Source organism: Lampetra planeri, chromosome 49 (assembly GCF_965212315.1).
Source record: "Lampetra planeri chromosome 49, kcLamPlan1.2.h2, whole genome shotgun sequence".
Classification (NCBI taxonomy): domain Eukaryota; kingdom Metazoa; phylum Chordata; class Hyperoartia; order Petromyzontiformes; family Petromyzontidae; genus Lampetra; species Lampetra planeri.
Window position 1 is genome coordinate 6,214,893 of NC_136155.1, and position 19,896 is coordinate 6,234,788.

The 19,896-nt window shown below is 46.0% G+C and overlaps 1 protein-coding gene across 1 annotated transcript in view; it reads left to right on the forward strand.

Annotated features, from left to right (window-relative positions):
* The window catches only part of LOC144733910 (voltage-dependent P/Q-type calcium channel subunit alpha-1A-like), a 184,776-nt gene that overhangs the window by 69,082 nt on the left and 95,798 nt on the right, over window positions 1-19,896 (forward strand). Inside the window, exons 8-9 of the mRNA XM_078615915.1 lie at window positions 6,587-6,690; window positions 13,209-13,324. Coding sequence (XP_078472041.1) covers window positions 6,587-6,690; window positions 13,209-13,324 — 220 coding nt within the window. The remainder of the gene's footprint in view (window positions 1-6,586; window positions 6,691-13,208; window positions 13,325-19,896) is intronic.

A 19,896-nucleotide genomic window follows, 5' to 3' on the forward strand; every position in this document is an offset into this window, starting at 1 on the left:
CATTGATGCAATGCAAATTTATCAATTTAAAACTGATTAATACGGAGCCTCATTTTCACAGTGGTGACGGGTAATGGTCAAATAATTTTATCACGTGGCAATTAAAACGGGGCATTTGCGCAAAATGATAATTGCCGGAGCTTGGCTGTCAAAATGTAAATCCCATTAAAGGGTAACAGTGTTTAGGAAAAATGCACCTTCATAATCGCACCCTCCGCATACAAATGCATCAGTTATATAAGACGCCTGACCGCACGTTAATGCACCAAGCAGAGTGCTCTGAGTGAACAGGATGGTGGAGAGCACTCACTGGCTATTGCGCCCGTTAGTTCAGATGTACTCGAAGCATTGTGAACGTGCGTGGTCGAGGCCAAACATATGGGAGCTGCTGCGTGAGATAACACTGCAGGTGGTTAAATTCGGTGCGCGAGATATTCCGAGGCATTTTAACTGTGGCAGGGGGGGGGGGCTATTCGTCAGGAGGCTGAGAAACATGCACTCGGGCAACTCGGGACAATTATCACGTACGTGACTGTGTTGACAGCGACACATTTAGGCGTATGGACTGAAAACAGTCCAGCGGGCAATGTAATTAACGCTACCTTATTATAGGACACTATAGACAGTACATGTGTCAACTTTGTCTGTGCGGTGACCACTCTTCAGTGTAGAGCCTATCAGTTTGATCAAGTGGAAGAGGGTATGATCTGCTGATGTGTCCTCATATCATATCTTTCATTTTTCAGAATGACCAACATGCCTTTCCGTTGTCAAAACATTGGAAATCACGTTTTAGAGAGTAGAGCATCGCACACCGTAATTTAGAGGAAGACACACCCTACATCCCTGATGAGTACGGATGGCGACGAACGGTGCAAATGAAGTTCTGCATACATATTATTAGGTATTTTCAGTAAAGTCACGGAGGTAAAAAAATTAAAAAAAAAAAATATTTATTTTATTTTTATTTTACTTTTATTAATTTAATTTTTTTACCTACGTGACTTTACCTAAAAAACCTAAGAATATGAATCCTTGCAGTCACGAAAGCTTCAAATCTGCATACATACATAACTGCTCTTCATCTTATCAATTGATTTGCAGAAAACCCATGAAATTTACAACTTTATTAGTCTTGATAGCCACGCTTATTCAAACACTGCAATTTTATTCAAATGTGTCCATGGACAAGAGAAGTGACCCACAAATGACAGCAAATTCTTCCCATTTTGGACGCTCATCAATGAATGGGTCATTAGGAAGTGGACATCCCAGGAGTGACGTATTAATCACATCATCCACGGTCTTTATGGATAAAATGAATTTCCCGGCAGTGGTGGCAGATTCATTCTAGTATTCATATTTTATTGACATATATCCAAGGGTACGTTGTCAAAACACCCTTACACCATTGTCATGGATAATAGGAAAGAACGTTACTTTTTCAAACTGTTATGATTGTGATATTACGATGGATCGCAGAAGCAGCCTGAAACTCCTTCATTTGACAAGTCGGCCGAAAAAACCCCAGACAGGTGTGGACCATCACTTCAGAATCCTTCTTGTATGCGCAGCAATCAAATCCTGATACATTTCAAACCCCTGGCTGCAATGACCAAAGTGAATGTTGATCTGCGTGAGGTGCAGATTTGTCATTCTGTCGGCGATGAGGAATATTGCCCTACGTCACCCTGTGCTCAGTGGTGCTTCCCGGGAGCCCGAACCACCAAACATTTTGGGGGGAACCCATCGCCCGGCGACAAACATGACGTGACGGACAAGATGCGTAACTCGCTTGCATCGCAAGTGTGGGATATAGCGAAGGAAACAGACTCATTATTCCGTTGACGATAATTGTTTAAACGGTGTCAGTAGAATTGTGAGATTTTTCGCTCTGCAAGGATCTCAGTTTGAGCTTTCATTTCATGGCGCAACCCGTAAGCTTCTGCCGAGCGCCACCAACCGTCCGTGCCAAACTCGTTGTCATCAGGGCCGGGTGCGCATCCTCAGCGTGGTAGCACGGAGGGGCCCGCCCGCCCACGTGCGTTGCGTGCGTGTGCTGCACTTCGCTTTGGGGCACACGTAGCCGACCGTGCGCTAATCGGAGGTGCCGAGTGTGACGGCCACACGGGGAGCCGTGAACGTGACAACGCATTCCCGTTTAGTTTGATCGTGACACGCGGGCGACGGGGGACCGACAAGCCGGGGTGGGGGTGGGGCAATGCCTGCAGCCCTGAAGCCACGGCGCTTGGAGCCACGCGGTCGCCGTTTGGGGCGTTGCTGAAAATGTCGTGGCACGAATGGCAGGCCCCCACCCGCTGTGCGGCTGTGGTGCTGCCACCCGCGCTCAACGCGGGGGGCTTGGGCTTTGGGCGATGTTTGAGAGCCGATGTTACATATTCTTGGGGGTTTTTTTGTTAAAGTCACGTAGGTAAAAAAATTAAATTAATAAAGGTAAAATAAAAATCAAATAAAAATCACGACGTTTCGGAGGCAACACAAGCCTCCGTCTTCAGGTGGAACCGTCACAGCACGATAGCTGTATCAAGTGAGAGGTTTAATTTTTTACCTACGTGACTTTACCGAAAAAACCTAAGAATATGAAGCCGATGTTACCTTGACTGCCATTCCATTCCCCGCTCCGCCCACCCATCCACCCACTCCCGGTCAGTGTCTATTTCCCAATTCCTATCCTTGCCGTTCAAACGAATTGAATGAAAAAAACCCTTGGCCACAAACCAAAGCCATTCATCATCAGCTTTCGTCATTTGTCAGATGGAGCCTCCCTCATCTGTGCTTCTTGTATTACACTTCCGTGCAAGCGCTCCGTGTTGGGTTCCTCGCTGGAATTCCACTTTTTCGTATTCAGTCCTTTGAGAGTACCGCGGAGGATTGAAACATCCAGATCTTCACGGGATCGCCCTCTTATTGAGGTAGCTGTCTGCCAAATTCTAACAGTCGTCCCAGGACGTTAAAACTCCTGTTTTTTTTCAGTTGTACAATAATGATACACCACTCAAGTTCTTTCCTCTCTCTGTGTTGTGAAAGACACTTGCTTCTTCCCACGATATGTCAATTTTTATTGAATATACCGTGGAGGTGACAACCCTACTATTGACAGAGGAGCATCTTAGATGGCAGACGAAACTAGAATTGTTCATTGAAAATCAATGCATTGCAGGTGTCACACAAAACCAAACAGATCACATGCCCCCATGCTGTTTCAAAATGTGTCTGCGCTGTTTCCATCTCAGAGAAGTGAGTTCAGGAATCAGTTGAGGAGAGAGGCTGAACAGTGTGCGTGTGTAATGCATTCGTGCAGCGAATGGACTTATAAACAAAACTATTCTCTCATGTAGACTGCTTGCACCGCTGCTGTTTATTTTTCAATATTTTTTTTTGCGCCCCACTGTCAGTCCAATGCTGTGTCGGCCAAGGGTGTTGTTTTAGGATGCCGCATCGTGCCGCCGATCTGTGCGGCAGTTGTTTATAATAAGCGCTGTTAACAGGCGATTTTCAAAAATATATTTTATATGTGTGTGTTTTTTATAGTAATTCAAGAACCCAGAATACAAAGTATGTTTCGAAAAGGGGGTGGGGGGGGAACCAGCAAATTATATGAACGAAACCCGGCGCGATGCACCCTCTAAATTAGGGATCGATCGGGGAAGGGGTGATGGGGGGGGGGTCTGGGGGAGGACTCAATGCCCTACAGCGGTAGAGGGGTAACGATTGGGAGCAAGGGGTATTTATGGCAGAGGGGAAGAAGGTGGTGGGGGGGTGGGATGTAACCAAACAGAACCGGAAATAAAATAACATAAACGCGATGTCCTAGCAAGCACCTTTTAACGGCAGCATGACACGGGGGTACTTTGGCCAGCGCCATAACTGACCGCCTTCTTCTGCCCAGTGCAGGCGTTCACACATTCGCCCCAGCTACTCATTTCAGGCCCATGACAGCTTCTGGGTACCACTCGTGCGGTGGTTTCATCCACACCGGGCTTGGAACTCGGCAAGACTCCCGACGATGGATAACATCAGTTTGGAAAGTGGTCTCAGCACCGTTTTTGCACTCTCTCCCAGCTTGAGCCAGCAGTGTTGCAACCATCACGACTGGGAAGGCAAAGGAGGTTGGGCATTGTCCTGGCCACACAATTGCTTTATGTTCCATTGTGTGTGTGTGTGTGTTTAGTTGTCCCACCTGCCCGCACCCGCGGTTAGCACGGTTGACTACGTACGGTGCGGAATAAGTTTAACACGCATACTTGTGCAAAACTAGCTACTACTGGCCAAGAATAATTAGAGAATCTATCGAAATTTAAATAAATAAAAATAACTTTAACCGTTCGGATAGCTAACCGCCTTACTGCTGCGTGGAAGCGAATCATCAAATAACACGTTATTTAAATGCATTCCTGCAAAGGGCAGCATACTGCAATAGAGATTACCGTTGGTACGGCTATGTTAATACACACAATAGACAGGAAGGACAAGTTAAAAGTGCTCGCATAATGTACGTTACTTCAGTAACCCCCCCCCCCCCCCACGTGGCGCAAGAGCGCAGAAGCGTGGTCACCACATCTACGCCTCTACATAAGGAATGAAACAGTTGGACTTCTCCAGAAATCTGGCTGTTGCCTGATGAAGCTAGTTGTAATTACTGGCGAAACATCGTACTCAGATTGCAAATGTTTGTGGCTTGGCTCTCCAACACACCGGTGTGCTGTACTAGTGAGGAATTGTCATGTTCTCTTTACGTGACAAACCTTACTAGTTGGCTGTGTCTGGTGGTGATTGGTTTAAACGACACATTTATATATTTACACAATCTAACACTAAAAACCTCGATTATGCATACTAGTGCAGTGTAATAGCGCCGGCTGGTGGACAGCGGCGGCAACTGTGGTGGACAGACAGTACACACGCCAGTCAGCGTGATCACGTGGTGTTGGCAGTGCGGAGGAACTAGGGCAAGGGTCACGGAGGACCCTGTTTGGAGGCCCCTGGAACCTGCTAGCGGGTTCGAGAAGGAGGCGCGGTCAGGGCGGAGCCAGGCTGCGCTGGGAGCATAAAAGGAGCCGAGAGCGGGGGGCTCAAGGCTGCCGGTTCTGGGAGTGGACTCGTCTCGTCGCCGCTGTCGTCTCGTCGCCGTCGTCGCTAAACGTCCCCGCTAGACGTTGCGCTACGAAGGAGAGTAGTTGGCTATCTCGGTCAGCGCCGTCAGTGTTAGACGGCTGGTGTTGTGTACAGGCGAGGCTGAGCTACTGTGAAGAGTGTGTGGACGAGAGCGTGAAAGTTGTTATTTAAGAAAGTGCCTCCGAGAAACTTCGTCTCTGAATCGTTGACACTCCACGAGCATTAAAACGTACTCGCTAACAGCACTCTTCTATGGCTGTATGTGGGGGGAGGGGATCTTCATCTCACGTCTTTTTTTGCATGAAAGAGGTTGAGGATTATTTGACTTGCGAGTCGTGGGAGCCGTACTTTACTGCCACATTGAAGTGCCTTCTCGTTGCATGTCGCGTATCACATGACGCGTAAATAATGTGCGCGTTTGATCATGTTCATTTTGTGTGTGTGTTTTTTAACAAAGTGCTTTATTTCTCTCCCGGTTTAGGACGCCCCCACAAATGCAATTCCTTGTCTTTGTTCCTGCTGATGCCCTGTCATTTCTTCTAATAAAAATACTGAAATATATGATATATATAGGTTTTAGTCACTCCGACATTGTAAACATTGACTTGTGAGTTTTTACGACAACGTTACCTTTTTCCACACTTTCATTGACTTTTTCAAAGCGTGCATAAAACATAGTTTCGTCATTCGCATTGCACTGTTATGCGTGCGTAGTCGCAGCGACCTTTTGATGAAGAAGCCTAATTACAGGGACCGACTCTCTTTCATCAGTAGTCCTAGCAGGAGTCCGAGCAGGAGTTCTCTTGCCAGTAACATTAGATAAACCAGCTTAAAAAAAACAGACTGCTGGTGGAACCCAGAAAGTCTTGAACTGCTGCAAAGTTTGCTTAACTTAAACAAATACCGTGTCAACAAAAATTGGTCTGGAGCCGCCAATAGGCTGATTGACTAAAACACATATTTTTAAAATGTATATCCACGGAGACACTGAATTAAGGTTCTGCGTATATTTGTCATTGCTCATTATATATCTGGAAATCACAACGCTAAAGCCTGACTAGTCCCACGAGATCGCAGCTCCACCTTAACGAACGAGTGCTGTTAGCGAATACGTGCTTCAGCCGCACCGAACCTCACAATGGCTCCTCCCACCCTCAACCAGTATATATACAAGGACTGTTTTCTTGGAATTTCTCTTACTTGATGCAGCAGTCGTGCTGTGACGGTTCCACCTGAAGACGGAAGCTTGTGTTGCCTCCGAAACGTCGTGATTTTTATTTTATTTTTATTTTACTTTTATTAATTTTAATTTAAACTTATTACCTACGTGACTTTACCGAAAAAACCTAAGAATATTAACGAACGGTATCCCCTCTCCTGGCCCCGCTCTCTCTCCCGGTCCCTCTCCCCCCTAACACCCCTCCCCCCGATCCCTCCGTGGTCCCCACAGACAAACGACGCCTTGGGCAGCACGTGGAACTGGCTCTACTTTGTGCCGCTCATCATACTCGGCTCCTTCTTCATGCTCAACCTTGTCCTGGGAGTTCTATCCGGGTGAGCAGCACACATCCGTCAGCACGGGTTCACCTTTCAAGTTACGAGCAAATCACTGGGGCACCACCGGTGGCGAGGTGTTATCTCCCTCGCTGGCATGCAGGAGGCCGTGGGTTCGATCCCGACCCTGATGCCTGCTGGACATTTGGTGGTGGCGTGGATTTCTCTCCGGATCCTCCGGTTTTTCCCTCCACATTTAGAAACGTGCGTATTTGGCCGCTGTAAATTTACACAAGGATAAGCCACTTCGTTGAGGCATCATTTATGGTCAGGTTGTCTCTGAAAAAAAGAGCTATATAGCCCGGTGGGCCTTACCTCGTAAAATAAAAAAAAGTAGTTTGTTTGTTATTTTCTATGAACTTATCTATGTTACTTTAACGAAAGACCCAAAGAATATAAAATAAAAATGTTCCGTTTTTAGTTTATACTCCGGGGCACGGTAGCATGCGCGGAATCTTCCGATGGTGTGCAGGCAACGGCCATGTCCTGCATAGGAGGAATGGACGGTGCAGATTGATGCATGCGTACGTACGTATGCCAAAGCACTGCAGTGACAGCATCAGCTCAATCGCGATTTGAAGCTTTCGTGACTGCGGGAATCCATACTATGTGGTTCTTTCGCTAAAGTCGCTTAGGTAGAACATTAATAGATCACGATGATTCGATCGCAACACAAGCAACCGTCATCAGGTGAAACAAACACAGCAGGAGAACTCGTGCAACAGGCGGTCGGTGGATTATTGTAGCGCGAGCTCATGGGGAATGGTGATGGGTTTGGGAGGCCGTCAACGGTGGATTGATCATGGCTGATGATGATGATGATGACGACGACGATGATGACAATGATGGCCGATATTAGCCGAAGCAAGGTTTCTTCCTTTGAGAGCGACGATGGAGGATGGGAAGAGATGAGGGCTCCAGCCAACATATTATGGACCTGAGGCCCCAAATCTCTCTTGGCAGGCCTGCTTATGAGGTGCTGTGTCGGGACAGCATTTGACATGGGGAGGCATCTTTACAATGGGATTCATCCACAATAGAGATGTTTTTGGGTTAGATCGCGTAAATATATGAATGTGTCATATTCTTGGTTCTTTCGGTAAAGTCACGTAGAAGGGAAATAATAAAATAATAAAAATATTAAACAATAAAATTCTCTAATAAAAAAAAATCAAATTTTTCTTGCTGTGGATTTCACACCTGAAGATGATTGCTTGTATTGCAGTCGAAACGTCGTGAGAATTTTATTGTTTCATATTTTTATTATTTTATTATTTCCCTTCTACGTGACTTTACCGAAAGAACCAAGAATATGAATCCCTGCAGTCACGAAAGCTTTAAATCAAAATATGAATGTGTCGTTAAACCCGCCACCACCCGACACAGCCAATTAGTAAGGTTTGTCACGTGAACAGAACGTGCCAATTCGTTACTAGTACAGCACACCGGTGTGTTGGAGAGTAAACCCACATATTTAAGCGATCTAACCCAGAAACCTCTTTTATGGATAATATCGGTCGCGAAAGCCTACGTGTTAAACCGAATGGGATTCATGTCATGCTGTGCAGGTGGAATGTGTGCGATTGACTTCATAAAATCGTGGATCGATAAGACGTGCGTAAAGGACGCATCGATTGATGTGACAGACGCAGACACACGGACTCGCGTACGTAATGCGGTGCAAATGACGACTACGCAGGTGCATGTCTTCACGCACGCAATCACGCAGCACACAGACACGCACAAAAGACAAAGATCCCCCGTATAGCCTTGACAGACTGTTGGGGCAAGTGCTGTTAGCGAGCACCTACGAAGGCCAACGCAGCCCTTGTCTCCACAGATCTGATGTTTTACACGCTGCACCTTTAAGGCTGAGTCGACGTAGGGTAGGCCCAGGACGAGTTCAGATATTCTTCACCGATGTTGGCCGAGAGGGGCAATTTCACTCGGGTCGCCGGGTTCGTAGCACTACCTGCAGAGCCACCGCTCCCCATGCACGCGCCCATGCACACACGCACAAAAGACAAAGATCACCGTATAGCCTTAACAGACTGTTGGGGCAAGTGCTGTTAGCGAGCACCTATGAAGGCCGGAACGGTGCATGAGTGGGTGGGTGGCCAACACCACGCCTTTGTCTCCCCAGTGGCGATGTTTACACACCACACTGGGTACTCATTTGAGGCTGAGTCGAACTAGGGGAGATAATCGTCACTGGTGTCGACCGTAAGCGGGGATCGAACTCGGGTCGCCGGGTTTGTAGCGCAGCGTGCTAACCGCTCACACTACCGCTCCCCGCACGCACACTCAAACACACACACACACATATGCATTGAGTGATGGGTGATCCTAAGTGGTGCAAGGTGCTTAATAATTTTACTCATGACCACTTATGCACGCGGGGTCGATATGATGTAACGCAATGCCGTAACAGAAGTGGTTTTCTTTTTTTGCGGGACCATTGTTATCTGTGGACTTCAGCACCGGCGGTGGTGTGGACTTGCCTTGTGAAGTACTGACCCTGCGATTTCAAATTATTCATTGGCCCCATATTGGATTGACCTGCATGCCGCGGAATGGACAAAGGATGCCTCGGTTCCTTTGTCGTCACTCTTGACGCGCTTCTCGGTTTGTATCCAGTGATGTCCAAGCAGACGATGATGACACGGTTAAAGTCCAACTCGAATTCGCACATTACAACAACTCAAAGTCAACGAGATTTTCCTTCTGAAGTGAGCATCGAGGCGGTGCTCATCTTCTGTTTGCAGCCCTCAGCCGACAACTGAAATTCCACATCCCTGTGGCTGTGGGGGGTGGTGGGTATCTCTGCAAAGAACAACCGCAAAGTGGTACAAATTTTACACGATCCCGGAGGAATGATGGGTTGAGTCAATAACCCCCTTTCCCCCCCCCTCCCCCACCACAAACGGGATTTTAACCCTCAAACTTCCGACTGCGAGGCGCTTGCCCTATCATTGAGCCACCCGGGCAGATTTGTATTCGTAGATTGCAGTTGTTCAGCTTTTGTGAGCGGCTTATCTTCGAACCGTGCGCACGTTTTCATTGTACCGAGGGGAAAAACAAGAGTGGCGAACTGTACGTTATTAAACCGCGACATTTTATGTGCCGTGAGCTTCGGAACAACGGTGTTGCCTTCCATTTTATAAATACGCCGTGAAGCGAATTAATAACACGCCCAGCACTTTTGCGCTCATTGAGAAGTCACCGTGAAACGAGTCACACAGTAAGTGCTGACACACTTCGTGATTGCCACGTGAAGGCTCAACTGGTTCTACTTTCAGTAAATAAAATTACTAAATATGGATCATGATGATAGTATTAATAATGGTAAACGCTCAACGTAAATTTGTATAAGGTACATTTTAATTTACAACATGTTATATTGTTTAAATATCTTGCAGGCAGCAGTGCGCTTTTCATTTTCAAAATTATATTTGCACACATTTCCCCCCAAAGCGCTGTTAAGGACAGCAAACGTATTTAATGAACAAATTAATTCCCAGGGAAAAGGCAAAAAAATGCGTTTCACTTAAGACGCCATTCATCCTAAAATTGATCTGCATGTTTCAAGGGCCTAAAGCTTACACATTATGGAGGTTTTCCGAATACATGACAGAGCACTCGGGAAATTAAATCACAAAAAGGTGCCTGTGGGTGGTGGTGGTTTTTGCGGGGGGGAGGGGGGGGGGGCAGCGGGAGCGGGGGGGTGGGTTGCTATTACTTTGTCAAATTGAACTTGACTCGGAGAGCATGCTGAATAATAAATTGTTCCTCTGTGGACGGTGGTTTATAAAAGAAAAAAAATGACCGACCCAGTTGACGCAACTGACTTGATGTTTATAAAGCAAATGTTATCCTGGGCATGCACCTTAAGTACTGAGTCCATAATCACGGTGGTGGTGGCTATGCAACTTGACCTGTAATCCAGCACTGTGGATGCAATGGTCGGTGGATGTCACAAATGTTGCAAAAATCCCTTCCCGTGGGAGTCGAGGTGCTGGACAGTGGCTAGCCAGGCGAAGGGGGTGCGACAAAATGTGGACTAATATCACCCGCCCGATCTGTGTGGGGGAGTTATTCGCTGGGTGTTCTGGTTTCCACTCACGTGCATAAACAGTGATCGTTAAGTGGCTGAAAACATCCTGACCTAAACTATTACCGTTAAACTAAACAACTTTTTTTTTATTTTACCAGCTAAGTCCCACTGAGCTATTAAGCTCTTTTTTAGAAGCGACATGGCCACAAATGATGGGTCAACGAATGGCTTATCATGTGGAAATTTACAGAAGCCAAGTATTCTTCACCGCAATGTGGAGGTAAATACCGGAGGACCTGCAGAATAAAATCCACGAGACCACGGGGAGAACTCATTCTGCTCTTAAAAATGTCGCCATCTGCGAGCTGCTGCTGTTCGTACAAGGTTCGCCGCTCTTCATCCTTTCACAGAAAATACCTGTGCAAACTATGAATTCGACTTTTCTTTTTTCTGGGAGGTATTGAGCTTCATCCTGGCCCAAATGTAAAGAACTCGTATAATTCTGTAGATTTTTCAGGCAGAAAAGGTGTTGGCGTTCTACATGTCAACATCAGAGGGCTTGTGATTAAATTATGTCAACTAAAACTAGAAGTGGCAAATCTGGACCCGGACATTTTTTGCCTAACAGAAACATTTCTCACTCCTGCCGTCAATGACTTGCAGATTACGACCTTCTACACTATGGGAACCTCATTTGCCAGTAAAAATATGATAATTGGTTCTTTACCCTTCTATCTGGCAACAAAACTGACACCTTTTGAGGTTCCCATAGTGTAGATGCTTGCCCCGAGCTCTCATACTCTGATGGTGCATTGTCTTTGAGTTGTGCGCCTTTTGGCGTCATCTGGTCCAACCCATATGAGACTAGGCTCTAAGGAAAGCTGTCTCGGGTGTGGATCAATCAACTTTAAGGACAGTGCACATTATCAGAGTTATGTTCTTTTGTTTGTATTATGACTGCAGGTATTGCGGTCTATGCAAACATGACTCCTTGTAAAAAGGTGTCAGTTTTGTTGCCAGATAGAAGGGTAAAGAACCAATTAACGACAACCTTTTTCAGCTTGACCGAGGGTCTAAAGGAGGTGGAATTGCCATCTATATTCGTAATACTACTGCATGTTCACCAGCTCACTCCTTGTAAAAAAATGTTGCTTTGAAGGTCTGGCTCTCAGAATAACTCAAAATAACTCTCCCAAATAATCGCTATAGACTGCCTAGTGGGAAGGATATTGAAGCTGTGTCTGCACTGAGAGAGCTTCTTGGGGCCTCCCTAAAGGTGAAATAGTTTTGCCCATATAGGACCCACCACTGCAATCTCTACATTGGGTCAAACTTAACTTCTCTTAATGATCGACGGCTTGTGCATCAGATCTTATTTATTCACGATGTACTTACAAAAAAATCAGCAGACTACCTGCTGGATCTCCTCACTGTTTCGAAGAACAAATGTGACCTAAGGTCTTCGCTCATTTACCAGCTTCACATTCCCTATTGCCGTACAAATACTGGAGGAAGGGCCTTTTCTATTGATGCCCCCAGGGTCTGGAATGCTATCGCCAATAAACTGCAACTTGGATCACTACCTGTGAGATCTTCACTCCAAACTGCTCTAGAGGAGTTGTACACCCCTAGCCGCCACTGCTATTCAGAATGGCCTGAAATCAAATGTATCATTCCGGATGACCGCTGCAAAGTATGATCTTGAGTTTTGATGATAGTGTGCTGATCTTTAAGGTGTATTAAAATTTTTTGATTCTGCTACTGATACTCCTGCTGTTATGGAGTGACTCATGCAGCCAACTATGGCTGCAAAGTTTGGTCGTACATGTTATGCTTATCGTTTATTCTTAAATTTGAATCACAGTTCCTATGATCACTGTTACATTGTTTTTATAGCTTTATTTTTGTGATTTTGAAAACGTTTTGGTTTAGCCATGTTTGTTTGTTGTAGTACAGAGTTAGCCTGCTAACTTTAATCTACATTGTCTTATGGTTGTTATTGTTTGACTTGCATCCCACTCGGATTTTTGCACACAGCGTTGAAATAAGGTGTTTTTTTCTGGAAGACTTTGCTGTTTTTTCCAGGATTTTTCTGTTGCGTGTAGTCACTTTAAGATGTTTCTTGCTCATGTTTTTGTTTTGTTGCGGTTGCACCCGAGTCAAGAGCCGTATGGCTCACAAGGTTATACCTAATAAATGACACTGAAACTGAAACATTCCGCAGGTCGGGAGGACATTGTACGAGATTGCAATCGATGCTGGGCGTGGGATTGCGTGGTACAAACAAAAAATCCACGAGCAGCAGTTGCACCTCCGATTAGCACGGTTGATTACGTATGGTGCGAAAGAAGTTCAACATACGAACATCACGAACTCTGGCCGCGATACCGACGTGCTGCCCTTTCGTGATGACGTGTGTCCGCGTGTGTGTCATTGGCGCTTTGGGCTGTGCGGTGGGGCACAGGGAGTTTGCCAAGGAGCGAGAGCGTGTGGAGAATCGAAGGGCTTTTCTCAAGCTCCGGCGCCAACAGCAGATAGAACGGGAGCTCAACGGCTACATGGAGTGGATCTGCAAAGCAGGTATGGTCCGGCAAGATGGCAGAGGCATCTCTGTCCCAGCAGTGTCTTGTGAAACGTTTAACAATTCTCTCCCCTGCCGGTTTGACAGATTATCGTGATCATAGGTCACGGTTTGATTCAATAACGGAATATATGTTTTCATCACTTTCCAACTGGCGTTGAAAGTGTTCAGTCGTTAGCTTAGTCTTTTCCGTCTGTCAACGGTGACGTCGGTAAATGTGAGCCGATATGAAGCGGCTTATTGTGTTGTGATGAACAACTTGCTTAATTAAATACATCCAACCATGTTTAAGAGCATTACAACATCCATGCGTATGCATGATTTTTCATACCTTGTTTTTAATGTCGTGGTGATTGTGGCAGCCTTGAGTGGCAGCAGGGAACATGATAGCGAATTATGTGCAGGCTTTACAGATTGAAATAGTTGATTCTTGCCATGCATGATTCGATTTACTGTATGTATCATGAGCATAAGAATCGATTTTACCGATAAACCAAAGGATGATATCACTCTTAGTCCCTGTGCTCTCATATTTGGTGGAATGTAATAATAGACACCATGTGGTGACCGATTTTTGGTGGTCTTTTACCGATTATATTCCTGACTCACTATTGGCGTCGTATCCTAGAAGTGCTACACAAGCCCTATTCAACCCTTCAGGAAGTTATTTGGTCTTTACCAATTTTTACAAACACGATGCTATGGAATTGAGTTTGTTGCATGGCTACTGCGAGGCGCCACGGTAGAGAAATGTTAACTACCTCACCTGGTATACAGGTGGTCCTGGGTTTGATCCCAACCCTGACGCCTGTATTTTTTGAGTTTGCATGTTCTCCCCGTGGTCGCGTGGATTTTCCTCTGGGTCCTCCGCTTTTCCCTTCCAAATTTAGAAACGTGTGTTTAGAGTATTTGGCTGCTATAAATGTGCACGTGATAAGCCATTTCGTTGAGCTATCATTTGTGGCCAGGCTCGCATCTGAAAAAGAGCTATATAGCTCAGTGGGCCTTACCTGGTAAAATAAAAACATTGTATAGTTGTATAGTTTAACTTATCAAACCAATGTTTTAACTGTCATCGCCGAAATTAATAGAAAACCTCATTATGTATTTACAGCAACTTTTTTTTTTATTAAGGAGGGTTTTTTCTTCATAGATTAGTGGCCGCATTGAGATCGTCACCTCACCACCATGGGCAGCTAAATCCCAGATCGAACCCAGGTTCTCAGTGTTGCTGTTTCTGGACTGTGACCTTTGACCCACCCGGCCACCTCAACGTAATTTTAATGATGCTGATTAAGTTACCAAGGGTTATATTAATTTTTAAAACCGGAATAAATACGTGGGGAAGTCTTGTTTTTATTTAGTTAACAGCAAAAAAAATCTCTAATGATAACATTTGTGCAAATGCTTATGCTAATGTTAACACTTGTTGAAAACATAAACCTTTACTCAAATGCTTTCACTTAGACACTGTGATTAAGCTAAGTTAAAATGTTATTCTATGCCCCATTACAGAATATAGTAAGTAATTACCATATATTATTTTACTTGGCAATGCGATCACTTGCACCTTTCAAAAAGGTTGGGTCGTACGTTGCTATGAGTAACAAGGAATTACATTTTGTCTTCATCTTTTTCTCCAACTTTGTCTCGATCGTGATCTCCTGAGACAAAGCATACATTTAAATATTTAACAAGGCAGTGCAACCCTTTATATTTGAGAATGGCCCACAGAAGTGGATATCGCAGAGCCACATCTGTGACCCCTCCAAGAGACCTCTGGGGTGCACAATATGGGGCAGCACTTCCATAGCAGCCGTTCTGCCACTGGGGGAAATATTCATCACGTGACGGAATTTAGCCAAATTTATAATTGCAGAACCAAATGTAATATGATGGGTATTCTTCGCGCAATCATTTGTGACCAGGAGGTCGTGGGCTCGATCCTGACCCTGATGCCTGTATATTTAAAATTGGCATGTTCTCCCTGTGGCCGTGTGGATTTTTATCCGGGTTCTCTTTTTTTCCCTCCACATTTAGAAACATGCGTAGAGACTATTTATCTGCTATAAATTTTCCACGTGGAAAGCCGCTTCGTTGAGCTATCATTTGTGGCCAGGTCGCTCCTGACAAAAATGCCGCTGTGGTGTAATGGTGAGCACACTGAACTTTTATCCCAGAGGTAGAAGGTTTCATCTCCCGGTGCATCAGTTGAAATAACGGCACAAGTTTCTTAAATCGCCCCCCTCCCCCACCGCCACTATCCACCCAGCAAAATAAATGGTTACGACCACAGTTAATTGATCAGCAGGTGGGGCAAAGTGTGGGTTTTCGTAGCTCTGGCCAGCATTGAAGAGAAGACCAAATTACCTCTAGAGCAGGGGTCGGCAACCAAAATAACAAGAAGAGCCATTTCTTTCCAATTCGGTACAAAATTCAGTATTTCAAGAGCCGCAATGCATCTGAGTACATACTGTACATACGTACATATTGTCAAGAAGCAGCCCGTAAAGAGCCGCATGCGGCTCCGGAGCCGTAGGTTGCCGACCCCTGCTCTAGAGGCTTCCTCTCGTGGATGCCCCTTTCACCAACAGGGCGCACAAGTATTTGCAGGGATGCACCTTTACTGCCGTATCATATATTACAAAATATCACACGCAGTAAACGCCATTTATTATCACGAGCCCATTATCGAGATAACTGCACTACATTGGCTCCTTTGATTGAAAATTGATCTTTGGGTTAGGCCATGTAATGATGTCGCCAATTTTTAATTTCTTCCGTGTAGCCCTCCACCACCCAACATAGCCAAAGTCCATTCTGCCTTCCTGGTTTCTAACCTCATGTTGTTGGACACAGTTTTCAGCCAAACGTCGCTATCTAATGGCTACGTTTGGTTGTTCAGGATTGCTCTTCGTGAGCCGAAGCGATTATGATAAAAAAAAATTTGCATGTAAAATGCTTACACACGCGAACATTTTATTTGTTTGGCTACGTCAGAGACTGGAGGGTTGCGAAACCGAAAAAAAATCGGTCAGATCGTTACGTGATCAGTCTAACCCTTAATTTTTTTTATCATAAATCACAACATCTGCTTTGTTTAAAAACGAAAGCAGAGCGGGATTCTGTTGCAATGTTTTATTTTTATACTAAAGCGGCTACCAGCAGCTTTTTGCCAACACTTCTTAAGTGGCTATTTTAAAATGCGCAACAAAGCTATCTTTGTTGTCTACCGAGCTCATCGCTCCGCAGGTCAGCAGGGGCGGCGGCGACGCATTCAAAACCGCAACGAAATTGGCGCAATTTCATCTCCGTCGTAACACAAACCCACCACCGGTGTCAGCTGATTACATTCACGGCGACTCGTCGGGGGCGACCGGTGACGGGGCAGTTGGGGGGGGGGGGGACTTTTCCTGCCAGGCGCGCCCCCTGCCCGCCACGGCACCAAAAAGACGCGCAACGCAACGCGGTATGCTGGAAACAAAAAAGCCCTCAACGTGGCTGGACGGACCGAGAGAAGACCCTCCTATCTTATGACTCGGGAGGGTCGGCTTAATGGCCGCACATTGGCATGCCACACTCAATCACAGCGCGTTGCTGCCTGCCTACGTTAGATAAAGTGATGCATCAGCTCGGCCCCCTTGTTGAGCTTTATTGTCTGCCTGTCTGTCCCAAGTGATGCCTGTGTGGCATTAACCGCCCTGTCCTCTTCACCCCCCTATTTTTTCTTCGTGAAACGAAGCGCTGATTTTCAGTTGCTGGTGCAGCAAAGGCTCTCACAATCGCCCACTGATCATTGTCATCATCATCATCATCAGCCAGCGTCAACCCACCCACTCAATTCGGCCGCTTTGGCGAGATGTTAACTACCTTGCCTGGTATACAGGAGGTCGTGGGTTCGATCCCGATCCTGATGCCTGTACGAATATTTGGAGTTTGCGTGTTCTCCTCGTGGTCTCGTGGATTTTTCTCTGAGTTCTCCGGTTTTTCCCTCCACATTTCGAATAAAAATGCGTAAGAGTATTTAGCTTTTGTAAAATTTCACGTGATAAGCCACTTAGTTAACCTATCATTTATGGCCAGGTTGCTTTTTAAAATAATTTTATAGCTCAGTGGGCCTTACCTAGTAAAATAAAAATAATAGTTTATAGTTTTTTTAAGAACCATAAACGTAAACGCTGCCCATTTCACAGTGGACGGGAAAGATCCCCAGACGTGGAGTTGGCCATGTCTGCTGGTGTCACACTCCAAGTTTTACAAATTAGGAAAATTACCCGCAAATTACTTAATCACTGGAGAGCAACGGCGTCACCTGCGCTGAAACGGCTGCGGACTATGCTCATCTGTGAAACGCAGCGCCTTCGTGATGGCCTTGCGCGACAAAAATGGCGCGCGTATGCCAAATGTACTCATGTGTGTGTGTATGTTGAACTTCTTTCGCACCGTACGTAGCCAACCGCGTTAATCGGAGGTGCGGGAGGAAGGACAACAAACTAACCACTGAACAAAATTTGCCAGACGAAGGCTCTATCCGCGCGGCCTCCAAACGTTCACGATCCCACAACCTGGCACACCTCCACGTGGAGCTGTATAGTCGCTGGGTCTCCACGGCACATGTCGATTTCGTTAAAAGGAGCATAAACCCATCACTCAAACTCCGGTCATCCTTGCAGCAGCAGCGGGTTTTGGCTAACCATCGAACAGAGACGGTCACCGCATCGCGCGCTTTCAGGTGCGCTTTTGCGGCCGTCTGGAACGCTCTTTCTTCCGATATTAGGAAGCCCCTGGAGCTGTGCACTTTGAAATCATGTATGTATTGAAAAAATATTCATTTTGAATTGTTTTTGTGTTGAGTTTGTTATCCTTCCCCTGCACCTCCGATTAACACGGTTGGCTACGTATGGTGCGAAAAAAAGTTCAAATACATACCTACACAGCATCTCGGTTTCCAGCGCAGCACTGGCGCACACACAAGCACGCACACAAGCACGCACGCACGCACTCACGCAGAGGCGCTGTTGTGTAAATCCGTACGTGTGCAACGCTTGTCCGGTTAAGTAAAACACGCGAATGATTCTGTGACACGCTATTTATAGACACACGTGGGGGCACACGGGGGCACTGACCGAATTAATTGGCTTTCCCCGTTCTGGCCGTCACTGTGGGATCCGCGGGATTTACCAATTGCGGGTAAGAAGGAGACGAATGTGGGAAGCGGAAGAGAGACGGTGCCGCGGCGCGTCCATTAAGCCAGTTTTGCGTGCCGCCGCGTTTTGTTGAATTCCTAATGGTCACACTTTAAAAGAGGCGCCTCTAAGCGGCCTCAGTTTAATTCCTTCTCCCGTCGATCGTCCCTCGACGTGAAACTTATCCATTTTGCCGTAATCGCTTTTTCACGAAAGCTACTGGGGGCTGTGACGTTGCATTCGTCGTTCTTATCGTTCTCTTCCTCGTCAATGTTTACACTCGGCGGCATGCTTGCAATCGAAATTTATATTATTTACTTGTCCATGTGTTTATGTTTTTTTTTTTTACACTCCGTGTTGCCTCCGGGGGGAGTAAGGTCCTACCACTTTGTCCCATATATATTGTGTGCTCGTGCGTGCGTGTGCGTATATGTGTGTTCACGTTTTATTTTTTTAAGCTCGGTGCTGCACCGGGTCAAACCCACGAGACTGGCAATCGTAAAGTCGCGAGGTCAAATCCTTATCAGGCGTATACTGTCCCATCATGTGTTTGAGGTCAATACTAAACAAAAAACGAAACGAATTTTATTTTTTGCCAGGTAGGGCCCACTGAGTCGCGTGGATTTTTCTCCGGGTCCTCCGGTTTTTCCCTCCACCTTCAGATACATGTGTTTTGAGTATTTGGCTGCTATGCATTTCCTTGTGATCACTGGCGGAGCCAGTGGGGTGGGGGGGGGTGTGGGAGTGGGGTGGGGTGGCACGTGCCCCCCCAATGATCCGATCGAAATCCCTAATTTCGATGGGATCATTGGCGTTTATTAGTAATAAATCAGCATTTTGCGACACCCACTGCCACTGTGTGGCATATTATTACGTGCCAGGGACTCTATGAGATGATAGGACAATAGTCTGAGTCCATAATTGTCAAAAAGTAACGGCAAAACAGTTATAAGTGACTCACAGAATCGTGCGCAGTTGCGTATACAGCACACGACTTCCCTGAAGGCAAACACCTTCAGCGAGCGCGATGCCGATCACACGACGCGTTTCGAATTCGACCCTCGATCGATGGCTGCGCCATCGCTGCACATGCGTCGAATTAAAAGCAAGGGACAAGTCCTCACTTACTAACAACTCATTGCTGGAGGGGTTGCCACCCCTACCTGAAAATCCTGGCTCCGCCATTCCTTGTGCTGATAAGCCACTTCTTCGTTTGTGATCGCCAGGTCGCTTCCGAAAAAGAGCCGTCGAGCTCTCGCGGGAACTTACCTGGTGAAATAAAACATACATGTTGAGAGAGAGAGAGAGAGAAAGCGCGGTTGAATAATTACATTGCCACATTACGTGCAAATGTTTCCTTATTTCTATCTCTCGTTAATTTGTTT